Source organism: Xenopus tropicalis, chromosome 8, assembly GCF_000004195.4.
Source record: "Xenopus tropicalis strain Nigerian chromosome 8, UCB_Xtro_10.0, whole genome shotgun sequence".
Classification (NCBI taxonomy): domain Eukaryota; kingdom Metazoa; phylum Chordata; class Amphibia; order Anura; family Pipidae; genus Xenopus; species Xenopus tropicalis.
Window position 1 is genome coordinate 32154697 of NC_030684.2, and position 12971 is coordinate 32167667.

Sequence of the window (12971 nt, forward strand, 5' to 3'; positions counted from 1 at the left end):
GCAGAGTATGGCACACACAGGCAGCATAGGGCAGACAGAGTATGGTACACACAGGCAGCATAGGGCAGGCAGAGTATGGCACACACAGGCAGCATAGGGCAGGCAGAGAATGGCACATACAGGCAGGGTAGGGCAGGCAGAGTATGGCACACACAGTGAGCATAGGGCAGGCAGAGTATAGCACACACAGGCAGGGTAGGGCAGGCAGAGTATGGCACACACAGTGAGCATAGGGCAGGCAGAGTATAGCACATGCAGGCAGGGTAGGGCAGGCAGAGTATGGCACACACAGGCAGCATAGGGCAGGCAGAGTATGGCACACACAGGCAGCATAGGGCAGGCAGAGTATGGCACACACAGGCAGCATAGGGCAGGCAGAGAATGGCACATACAGGCAGGGTAGGGCAGGCAGAGTATGGCACACACAGTGAGCATAGGGCAGGCAGAGTATAGCACACACAGGCAGGGTAGGGCAGGCAGAGTATGGCACACACAGTGAGCATAGGGCAGGCAGAGTATAGCACATGCAGGCAGGGTAGGGCAGGCAGAGTATGGCACACACAGGCAGTATAGGGCAGGCAGAGTATGGCACACACAGGCAGGGTAGGGCAGGCAGAGTATGGCACACACAGCCAGGGTAGGGCAGGCAGAGTATGGCACACACAGGCAGCATAGGGCAGACAGAGTATGGTACACACAGGCAGCATAGGGCAGAGAGAGTATGGCATACACAGGTAGCATAGGACAGGCAGAGTATGGCACACACAGGCAGCATAGGGCAGGCAGAGTATGGCACACACAGGCAGGGTAGGGCAGGCAGAGTATGGAACACACAGCCAGGGTAGGGCAGGCAGAGTATGGCACACACAGGCAGCATATGGCAGGCAGAGTATGGCACACAAAGGCAGCATAGGGCAGGCAGAGTATGGCACATACAGGCAGTGTAGGCCATGTAAAGTATGGCACACACAGGCAGGGTAGGGCAGGCAGAGTAGGGAACACACAGGCAACATAGGGCAGGCAGAGTGTGGCACACAGGCAGCATAGGGCAGGCAGAGTGTAAAATTTTAAAATTAAATATAAAAATATGTTTGTGTTTGTGGAAAACAGATTGCAGGATTCTGCCAGGGAAGCTCTGGTAACTGTTGTGTTTAAAAAAAAAAAACATGTTTTCCCTTGACAGTATTTGTTTAATAGTCTTCTTTCAACAATTTAATGAGATTGGAAAACCAAGGCCAACTAAGAAAGAATTACATTCCTTTTATAACATCTTCTTGGCTTATTCCATGCAGTATTGAGACGTAAGCCAACACGTTAGCCTTCCCAGAACACACTGAGCATGTGCAGTGCCGCTGACACCCAAACAATGGCCTAGTAAGATCCAAGATGGGGAGCTGCTGTGGACAAAAATGAGGATCATTACTGTTATAGAGCTGCTGAACCTCTTTGCTGGTGCAGTAAGTTTAGTGTATAAAATACAACATTTCTAGACTTCGTGATATTTAGCCAGGGCCACCATCAGGGAGAGAGAGGGGGCACTGCCCCCAGTGAAGTGGCTGACTTAATTGCACATTAATTAATCATTGTAACTATTTAAATAAACTGCTTATTATAGAGTAATGCCAGCTGTTTATATTGAGATCTATTTACTGAATTATAAGAGCGTCTCCTACATGAACTTTCCAGCAGGGTAATAATCGGTTATTGGGCCCCACAGCAACACCACTGGGCCCCTATACTTATACAATTTATGTAACTTATGCAAAAACTATAGGGTGTAGGGTTTAAACTTCACTGACCCCCAATGAACTGACTGATAATTAGCATATTAATTAATGGAACTCTTTTTACGAACTGTTTATTATAGAGTAACATCAGCTGTTTATATTGAACATGCTTGTGTTCATGGAGGGCCCCTATACAAATAACTTGTATGGGGGCCCCAAAGTTTTTGATGGTGGCCCCTATGCTTAATTTTCCTTTTAACCAATTTCATTAAACCCACTGCTATAGTTCTCTCTCTCTCTGTATATATTTGTATCACTTTCTCCTGAACCACCCCCTTTGTTTATTATATGTTGACCTGTGAGGCCTTGTAGTGCAGCCTATTACACTAGTTCTCTGGTGTTGAGTTGAGAGTGCAGAAAACAATGAGGGCTATTCATGTGTGATTCCAGCCGGTGCAGAGCAAGTAGAACACATATGCTGAAGGAATGTTGTCTAGTAAGTGCCAGTAGCGCCGAAACCTGTGGAAACATTACCGTGGGCAGAACAAATCAGTTGGCTGATTCTTTTGTATTTCTCCATATAATTAGCTTATCTGTGCACGAGTGTACAGTATAACGAATATTCCATCCAAAATATCTGATAGCATATTGTTTGTACACCTTCTAACCAGCACTGTAATAAGGTCCAGTGCCACCCTGGGCCCTTGGGTGCCTATATTTTCTTTTATTTATTTAAAAAAAAAAAAAAAAAAAGCCCCCCAGCCTCCACTGCGAATTTCCATTGAAAATCCGGCAACAGAGCTGAGGGTTGAGAGGGGCTAGGGGGACGCAGGATCTAGGGAAGTGTGCGTGACGTCACTTATGTGGCTTTGCTGTGTGTGGCATCACACGCACAATGTAGGACCATTTTTAAGTGCCTAGGGCAGCACCGGACCTAAATACTCCCCTCGGGTGCCTATACATAAATATGGCCTTGCTTCCAACTGACAGAGCTGGCAATAAGAAGGAATTGAAGCACCCAGCTTCAACAGGAGCAGCAGCAACTTCAAACAGACCCACCTGGATACTGGGGAAAATTCCAGTTGACCCCAGACCTCATGAGACCCTCTGAATACATGCTCCAGTCCTTATAGTCCCCCTTCAAAAGGGGCAGTGTACCCCCTTGTTCAACATGAGAACAATGAATAGGATGACACCTGGTTTAAAATACAAACACAAGAAGTACAGACTTTCACTGAACACATGGACCGCAACGTCAAGTTTATAATAGAAGATGTGCAGGATAACACACTGGCTTTTTTGGACTGCTTGTAGTCAGAGGGTGAAAAGCTGGAAATAGAGGTCTACATGTAACCAACCCACACAGACCAGTACCTGCTGTTTGACTCCCACCATCTGCTAAATCACAAACTGGGGGTTATCAGAACCCTGCATCATGGAGCAGACAAGATCCCCATCAGCACATAGGTGAAGGTGAAAGAGTTGGAACATTTTAGATGGGCCTTTAAAACTTGCAGTTATCCAGTTTGGGCTTTTGTTAAAACCAAAAGAAGAAGCAATAACACCAAAACTACTGCTGAAGGCAGAAAGCATGACAGGTGGAAGAAATTGGTCCTCCCATATGTAGTTGGGGTATCCGAGAAATTTACTGTGGCCTGCAAGTCCACATTATGGACAGATTGGAGTACTGGTTCCAAAGAGGTTTTAAAGAAGCCATATATGTGAAAAGGGAGAAACTAAGCTTGAAGTCCAAGCTAAAAGGAAGGCCATTGTGCAGGGGCATATATCCTCTGGAGCCGTGAGTGGGGGAATGCATCATTATTCTTTATTGAAAGGGGAGAAGAGAGTTCACAAACCATTCTTCAAATACTTGTCCCACCAGGGTCTACTAGCCTGTTGGAGTATAGGTATGGGACTTGTTATCCAGTATGCTGGGGTTTTCTGGATAAGGGGTCTTTCCATAATTTGAATCTTCATATTTTAAATCTACTTAAAAAAATAATTTGAACATTAAATAAGCCCAATAGGATTGTTTTACCTCCAATAAGAAGCAATTATATCTTAGTTAGAATGAAGTGTAAGCTACTGTTTTATTACAGAAAAAAATAAAATCATTTTTAAAAAATGTAATTATTTAACTAAAATGGAGTCTATGGGAGCTGGGCCTTCCCATAATTCAAAACTTTTTGGGATAATGAGTTTCCGGATAACAGATCCCATACCTGTACCAGAGGTTCTCCTGGTGGGTCTGATCCCTAGTGGACCCCAGCATAGGGTGATTCCTGTTGTTCTTTGTTTCTACCATAGGGCTATATAATGCTAATAATATTTATCTGTTTGCTGTGGGATCTGTTCTAAGCCCTAGGGTCAGACCGACGCTATGTCCTACTCCTGAGAAGCTCCACCACTTTCATATCTGATCCACCCACTCCCTGTGTCAGTAGCACTGGACATCTGAACCTGCTCATTGGGCTCATCAGAACACTGCAAGAACCCTGAAGACTTGAATCTTTCTGTAGCCCTAAAGGCGAGGCTCTAGTCGTCCTTCAGTTTCAGCCCTTCCAGGTTCTTCATGCCGAGCTGGTTTAGTTTGCTCATGTTATCCTTTTTACTCTACATCTTATTTTGGACTTGAGGAAGGACATGGTCAGTGTGGTTAATAGGCAGATTATGGTAGAGCTCTGATAGCGCCATAACAGAAACGGCTTTTATCTTATTCTCCAAATGTCCATTCTGTTTAAGAGCAATAAAAAGATCTTCTGTTCTCCTTCCAAGAGAATCCTTATCCAAAAACCAAAAGCATTTATCCCATTAGTGGAGAAATCATTATTATTATTTTTTTAATTAGTTGCCTTATTTTTCTGTCTCTTTCCTGCTTTCAAACAGGAGGTCACTGACCCTGGCAGCCAAAAACACTATGAACAATGGCACATGGTAATATCTGTCCCGTGTGGTTAAAGGTGGCCACACACGTAGCAATTTTGATCTTTCATGCGACCACTGGTTGCACAAAAGATCGTTCCCACCCTCCACTGACGTTCAGGGCTGAATCATCAGATATGGAGGTAGAAACAATAGAATTTCTACCTCCTTTTGCCGATTCAGTCCTGAACGACGATTTTGCTCAGGTGCCTTCAATGGGGCCCAACCAAAATCTTTCAACCTGCCCGATCGAGTCGACTGATATCTGCAGCCTTTTGCGATATTAGTCGCCTTGTTGAGCCGCCATACACGCACTGAATATCGTACAAAACAAGGTTTTGTACAATATTATCGGCCGGCTTTAGAAAATGCCTTGCCATTTCCTAACATTGTGTTTGCCATCACGCAACGCCATCACACAATGATGTTGCATAGTGACGTTAGCGACACATAACACAAAATCATCATGTGCGCCTTTGTCTGGCTTTAAAGTACGGGATAGGTGGCAATCCTAAGTAGGATAGATTTAAACACAGGCGACAGATCTTACCATGTGCCATTGCCCTATTGCTTTGTGAGGCTTCGATGATATCTTACAGTCCGCTGCCTAGTTGCTAGGGTAATTTGGACCCTAGCAACCATTAAATAATTAAAAAAAATTACAAAAGACCAGTTGCAAACTGTAGATCACAGTAGATCTAAAAATGTAATTAAAGGTGAACTACCCCTGCAAATGGACATTTATACTTAGAATTTACAAAGTACATATTTATTATATTTCCATTGCTATAATTTACAATACTTGATAGAAAGTGCCAGCCTGTAGCTCACAGATAAGTTTGCAACCTGTCTTTGGCATTAAGACCGGCCTTCGGGTTGGGGGCAGGGTAGTGATGTCACTTGGGGGTGGTGTGATGACAAAATGGGGCAGGGAATGTGCGGGCTAGGTGGGGGAATGGGAAGGGCAGAGACAGGCCTCGATTTAAAGGGGGAAGGCCACAGAAAGGGTCAGGGAAGGAAGGGATTTATAGGTTATACATTTACTGGCAAATATACTGTGGTAAATTAGTAATACCGGCACTGGACCTAACTGGCGATTTGCCAGCTATGCTGGTCATACACTGGCTGTGTGCCAACCTTACTCACAGATAGGCAACATTTGGACATCTGATAGCCACAACACCTATAAAATGTTACAGTTTTTGAAGGAGAAAAGGGTGCAGAAAACAGACAAAACAAATGTTATGAGGCTGGTGATACATTTTATTGTTCTGCCAAAATGTTCCATCTGCAGAATGTATTTTTAATAATGATTTATTATAAGTCTTGACTACCTGGGTAACATTCCAGGACCCCTGCTCCTATTTGCAGCCAATGAGCCACCTCTAGTTATTAATAAATATGGGTTACAAAGCAGATAATGACCAAGCATTGTACAAATGGAACCACCACAGATCTGTGATTGTTGGCTCATGGAGCATCTCCCTTTGCCAGTTCCCCTCCTCCCTTGTGTGCGACTGTAGGAAACGCTGCACATTTGGTGGAAACTGTAACCTTGGGTGTGTTAGTGACACGGGCTTGTGTCTACGTTAGTGAGCAGGGAATGGAGAAGACTTAGGAAAGGGCAAATGGAAATGTCTTATGGACCAAAACCATTCGAACGTCATCGGGTGTCGGATCTGTTATCTAGTAACCCAGTATCCAGGAAGTTATAAACATGGGCATGCCATTTTCCATTCTATTCAGTGGAACCGGGAAAGGGTTAATCAATTTAGGGTAGGGATGCACCTAATCTAGGATTCGGTTTGGTATTCGGCCAGGATTTGGCAGGGTTCGGTTTCGGCCGAATCCATGGTCCTGGCCGAACCGAATCCTCATAAACTAGCATATTTTTAATATAATATAATAATTAGTATTCGGAAAGGGTAAAATGTTAGGGGGAAAAAAAATTTGTTGCATGCTGCACACGTGGCGATTTTTAACCCTTCTGGATCCTAATTAGCCGTTGGGGTGGATTTGGCCAAACCCAAAAAACTGGGTTTGGTGCATTCCTAATTTAGGGTGCCACCTCCAGTGCTTATAATCACTAACAGTAGCGTAACTTTGTCCTGGTGGGCCCCCTGCAAAAAAATCTTCTGAGGGGGGCCCCGATGTGAGCATTCCCTCCTCCCCCGCCCCTCTCGCACCACACCTTCCGCCCTGTGTAACTGCAGGGGCCAGTTGTATTGATAGTTACTCCACTGATCACTAGGCTCAGACCTCTCAACACTAATATATTTACCAGCCTGTGGTGAACCCAGATGCATTTTACTTTTATCGCAACTCGCAGGTTATCCAGTTTTGCAGACCAGATGCAGGACTTTAGTCCATGGTACAATTCTAGTAAGTGCCGCCTTCTTTTTATCTGACCCATGGATACATTGCGGCCAGTTGGTCTGAGCACAGTAGAGTACAATTTGAACTTACATGCAAAAAGCCAAAATTTAGCAGATTGTAGATCCCACTGTCATGGGTGTGGGATGGGGGGGGGGGGGGGCATACTGCGGGGTCTGCTATCTCTATAGAAATCACCAATTTCCTACCTGAGAGCTGGCAGGAAGCAGGGGGGCGAATGTGAACGCAGGCAAGTGGGGCTAGGTAAGGGTGGATGTGCACAGCAGGCCCCTCCAAAGATTTTTTTTTTGCAAGGGGGCCAGCCACATAGAATTACATCACTGCTACTGCATGTCCCACAGAGGTGCGGGGGACTGTGATTTACTTACAGGGACCCAATCTAAATATTTCAATATCATTTCTGGCACACTTCTTTTCAGTGTTAGAGCAAGTGTGTCTGTATAAAACAATCCAATAAACTGTAGTGAATGTTTGATAAACCCTTTATTACTATTATTTTTACTTACAGCTGTTTATTCATTTAAAGATTTATTTGCAAGCCCCTCAACCTAACTTTATTCCAGCTGCAAACAACACACTCATGCTGCGAGTCACCAACAGATTTCACCTGCTCCAATTGGCTGATTCCAGCGGAAGTCATAGACTGTATCATTGACGCAGCATGGATTGTTTGAAGGATCAACAGAATATGAGGTTGAGGGAGCACACTAATAAATCATTTATGTCTCGAATAAAACCTCTTTGTGAAAAGAAACTCCCAATATAAATATTGTGCAATGACAGTTCCCCTTTAAAAATGGTCTGGCAGTGTTTGCTGGATGCTTAAATAAATAAGCGTCTATAGAAAATCTTACAATATCTCAATTTTTAAGATTAAAAAAATACCTAGGAGATTTTATTCTACAATCGCAGGTCATGAGTATTCTACAAATCCCAGATCTGTCGCAGGACCATGCAGGCCCAGTACTAGGGCAGCAAAGATATTTGGAGTCCCTATTTAAGAAAAAATAAAATATTACATCTCACAGTGGCCCAGATATCCACTTAACAGCCCCAAATAAACAAAAGATTAATGAAGAACAGGTGGGGTTTCTGGTGATTTGGGGGGGTGTCTGGGTGTAACAGGGAGTGGCGAGGAGGTAGAGACTGAGATACAAAATAGGCCCTGGCATTTCAAGTACACAGAGGCCCAAACAGCCCCCACCAGCCCAATAAATAGTGACTGTCTATGGCATCTTACAGCAGCCCCTCTGGCATTTGTCAGAAGCCACAGATTGCCAGTCCAGGCCTGGTGGCATGGAAGCATTAGTAATAAGGCCTCAGTTTTCCTGTTTTTAAAACCTCCATATTTGGAATGTATGAAAGATTTGTTTTTAACAAACTCATTACTAACACCCTGCTGGGTGTTGACATGTGATCTGACCCGAGTCACAAGTTGGCTATGGGCGGGGGCATCATCACAGCCTAGGGCTGCATTAAAGGTAAACCCAGTCCTGGTGGTGAGGTAAAATATTTAACTAAGTAAATAAGTGGATAATTTACCCAAGGCAAATTATTCCACTCAGAACTTATTAATATAATAACTCTAAGCAAAGCCCCCCTCCATTTAGGTTATATATTAATGAGTAAATACTGGCAGCATATTAAAGGGATGTGCAAGTTTACAAATCAGAAAAGTGTTAAATTAATTTGTTAGGTTATATTTTCTGGCACATCTATGGGCTCAACGTTGCACCACAAAGTTACTTCCAGAAAGAAATGTTTGTGCATTTTAACTAGATAAAGGAACTCTAGCCCAGGCCTGACCAATCTACCCATGCAAGATAATGAGACCTGATGATCCACATGAAGATTTATTACATTTTTGATAGAACCTCCTCGAATTACGTTGCTCAGGATGATTGTAGAGAGAAATGTGCAGATTAAAGGGGGCGCCTAATGGGCTGTAAAGCTCTACTTCTGGCATTAAACGTCCTTTACATTTAGAGGTGACAATGCAGACAGGTTGCCACTTTCTGGTGCACTTGGAAGGTCACAGAGCTTGACCTTTAAAGCTGGCTGAGGGGGTCGACATTGTGTTTGCGGAAGGATTTGACATATGGGGTCATAGGCTGTGGCTTAAAGCAAGTAACAACAATTCTAAGTACCAAATAGTTTACTAGGCAAAATAAAACGACAATAAATACAAAAAAAAAAAAAGAGACAAAAATAAAAGTTTCCCGCTATCGTGTGCCCCCTGCTCCAAATTCATGGCTCAAGGTTATTTGGAAAACTGCTTTACACATTACAGGAAGCCACTCTGAGGGTAGCCTAAAATACTGTTCCATGGATGTGGGTACAATCATACTGCATATCCCATAGGCACTTACTGAGAACTTCTCCAAGATTTAGCAACATTTCCTTTGTTTGGTGTCTCCGAAGGGAGCTTTTCTGCATCAGATTCGTACTGAGAACTTCACAAAAAAAAGTCATTACTGTTTTGAGTATATTATTTTGTACTGTTCAACTAACTGGTAAAGTCATCGCTCTCCTCGGGGCCATGGATTTCCAAGTTTTCCCCTATGGAAAAAAATATACAATTAGGAAGTTCATATTCATTGCATTTATAGGACTAGAGGGGAAACTGCTATAGGTATGGGAACAGGGTTGGAATGGGGGGTGTGAGGCCCACTGGAGCTGCAACTCCCAGGGTCCACTACACCTTCCCAGGGGCCCCCAACTGCCCGCTCACCCAATGCCAGCCCCTTCCCCACCATGTGCATACCTTATAAGTTGCTGTAATTAGGGGAGGGAAGGCAGCGGGGAAGCAGCAGTTGAGGATTGGGTCTGGGTCGGTGGGACCGGGGTTTTTTTCCAGTGTCCTGCTGGCCCAGTCCAACCCTGTATGAAAATGGCACCCAGTAGCTTTAGAGGTGCCAAGTGAATGTCGATATAAGGGATGTTAGGATTTTTGGGACAATATAATTAACTGTCGTCATTATATAAAGAAAAAATGAAGGCTTTAGATTTTGATCTTATCTGTAAAATCCTTTCCTCTTTTAATTGAAAGGGGGACACACAGGCACTGAAAGGTTAACACCACCTTCCGGGAGGAATGGACACTAAAAGAGCAAGCGCCTCGACAGCCCTCCCAGAGGACCAGGCTGCCTCCCCCAAGAGGCTACACCTCCCTGTGGGGGATAAAACTGCCCAGAACATACCAAAGACAGTAAAAAACGCAAACAGAACTGTAGGAACTATAACTGGTCTGTAAAAACTGTGCCTTGGCAACTTTGTACACCCAGCCCTGCACGAAAGGGGTCAGAGGAGTGCTCCGGAAGGCAAAAGGTACGGGAGACTCCCAACAATAAGGGCCAAGGGAGATTGCAGAAACATGAGTCCAGGAAGCCATTATCTTGACAGGCAGGAAGACTATACTGTGTTCCCGTTTCAATGAAGAGAGAAAAGGAATTTACAGGTAAGATAAAAATCCCTCTTTCTCTTTAATTTCAAGGGGACAGAGGCACTGAAGGGATGTCCAAGAGCAATCCCAAGATAGAATTAGAGTGGCATTCTGAATCATGGCTGAGCCTGTAGTGCTACCTGCAGCACCTTTCTGCCGAAGGCAGCGTCCGCAAAGGGTACTATGTGCACCTGGTTAAATCGTGTATGGTATGGTATGGATAGAGGACCAGGTGGCAGCCTTGCAAATTTGCTCCACAGAGGCAAGGTTCTTTGCTGCCCATGAAGTGGCCCGAGATCTGGTTGAGTAGGCTGTGACTCTGAGAGGACAGGGCTTGCCTGCAATCTGATAGGCTCTGGTAACAGTGCCTTTGATCCACCTGGCAAGGGTGGTCTTGAAAGCACGTAAACCCTTGCGAGATGAGATGATGACAAGAAGGGCATCTGACTTTCTGAAGGTTGCTGATCTCTGGATGTAAAATTTCAAAGCCCTGACGACATCCAGGGAATGAATTGCTACCTCCTTAGGATTTTTTGGGGGAGGGCAAAAGGAGGGGACAAAATGTGCTGGTTTCGATCGAAGTAGACCACCTTAAGTAAGAACAAAGGGGTGGGCCTGAGAATTTTCTGCGTTGATGGAAGGTACAAAATAGGGATTGGCAGGACAGGGCTGAAAGCCCAAGTGATGATGAGAAGGAAGGTGGTCTTCCATGTGAGAAGTGTCTCAGATGCTATGGCAAGGGGCTCAAACGGGGGCCCCTGGAGGATATAAAGAACAAGATTGAGGTCCCAGCCCGGAGTGGGTGGACGGATAGGAGGGGGCTAAATGAGCAATGTCTTGACATGAGTGTCCAGAATAATCTGGTATTGGAGTAATACAGAGAGGGCTGAGACCTGGGTTTTGAGAGAGGCCAGGTGAAGACCCTTGTCTATACCCTGCTGAAGGAACCCAAGGATATAGGCTAAGTTGAAGTGATGGGGGAGGGATCCTAGTCAATCATATTGGTGAGGTTCTGGCAGAGGTTGGGGGCCTTGATGAGTAGTGCGGTCCAAGGCTGAAAGGTAGGGCCACAAACTGGAAGCATTTCCCTAGGAGGGCAAATCAGAGGAAGTGGTGGTGGGCACTGTGGATGGGGACATGTAGGTAGTTGTCTTTGATATCTATGGAGGAAGGAAACTCCCCAGGTTCCCATTGCTGCAATGACTGAGTGGATGGACTCCACCTGAAAGGTGAATCGCCTGACAAAGCGATTGAGATTTTTGTGGTCCAGGATGGGCCAGATGCCTCTGTCCTTTTTTGAGATGCAATCTTTGGATACAGGAACTATGACTCCCGCTTGTTGGTGGGAGAAATATGGCAAGATTGGCAAGAAAGATTTGGTGGGGGGGGGGGGGGGGGGGGGGGCAGGGAAAGACAGGAATCTTGTTGGGTCGCAGAAACTCTGCCTTCCCCTTGAAGGAAGAGGATTTGTCCTAATAAGACTGCTTGGTCTGTTTGGGACAAAAGGAGCAAAAGCAGGAGAAGCGCCTGAGGCGAAAAAGATGGATTTACAGAACCCTTCTAGCTTCTTATCTATGGGATCTTTAAAGCCAGCGGTATCAGGGACCAGCATTGTGGCAGACTTGGATAATATAGAGATAGGGGAAGACCACCGTGGGAGAGAGGGATCACAGATCCATGTCCTCCTTAGGAAAGGGGTAAAGGAGAGAAAAATGACAGGAGGTGTTGGCCTTGCGATCTGGGAAGGCCCATTCTACCTTGAGGACTGTTCATGTGAGGGGAAGACTCTAGAAGTCTTTTTCTATCTTGAAAAGATCCTTAAAATGATCTGCAGAGCTAGGGGTGGACAAGTTAAGGGTTGGTAAGACGTCATCAATTAGACCATCAATGTCAGATGAGGAAGGGGACTCATTGGCTGTTTAAGGGGTGTCCTCATCGGATGAACCTTACAAAAGTTGTCCTTCCTCAGCGAGTTCAGATTCTTCGTCAGAGTCTGGAAGTGTAGGAATGGTTGGGGCTTTGAGTTTGCCCAAGACGCCCATAGCAGGCTGGCTGGGAAGCAAGTTGGTCAAGCAGTATAACCAAGAAGTCTGGAAGTCTGGCAAAGCTCTGTAGGGAGGCAAATGAATGAGCTAGTTCGTGGGCCCAAGGAAGTTCAGGCATGGAGGTCAAAGAGCCTGGAGCATCAGTGGAGCCAGAAGACATTGGAGGAACAGGACGTGCACAGGGAGCACATAAAGCCTCAGAGTGTTCAATGGGCAAGCAAGAAAAGAAACCTGTGTTGTAACAGGATTCTTGGAAGGTGCATGTGCAGAGTGCAACCTGGGGCCCTCCTTGGTAGGATCTGCCATAGTGTATATTTTTTGGGGGGGTGGGGGGGCTAGTGCAGCCTAGAAGGGCCCAAGTACAGTGCTGGCCTGAATGATAGCAGAAAAAACCTGTGGGGGCCGTAATTCCTGCCCCAGAGATCCTGTAAAGAAGGGTAA

General features: G+C 45.2%; 1 protein-coding gene across 1 annotated transcript in view; it reads right to left on the minus strand.

Annotated features, from left to right (window-relative positions):
• Nucleotides 1-5894: 5894 nt before the first annotated feature.
• The window catches only part of irak1 (interleukin 1 receptor associated kinase 1), a 58868-nt gene continuing 51791 nt past the window's right edge, over nt 5895-12971 (minus strand). Inside the window, exon 13 of the mRNA XM_012968222.3 lies at nt 5895-9602. Within this exon, the coding sequence (XP_012823676.1) occupies nt 9550-9602 (53 nt within the window). The 3' untranslated portion in view covers nt 5895-9549. The remainder of the gene's footprint in view (nt 9603-12971) is intronic.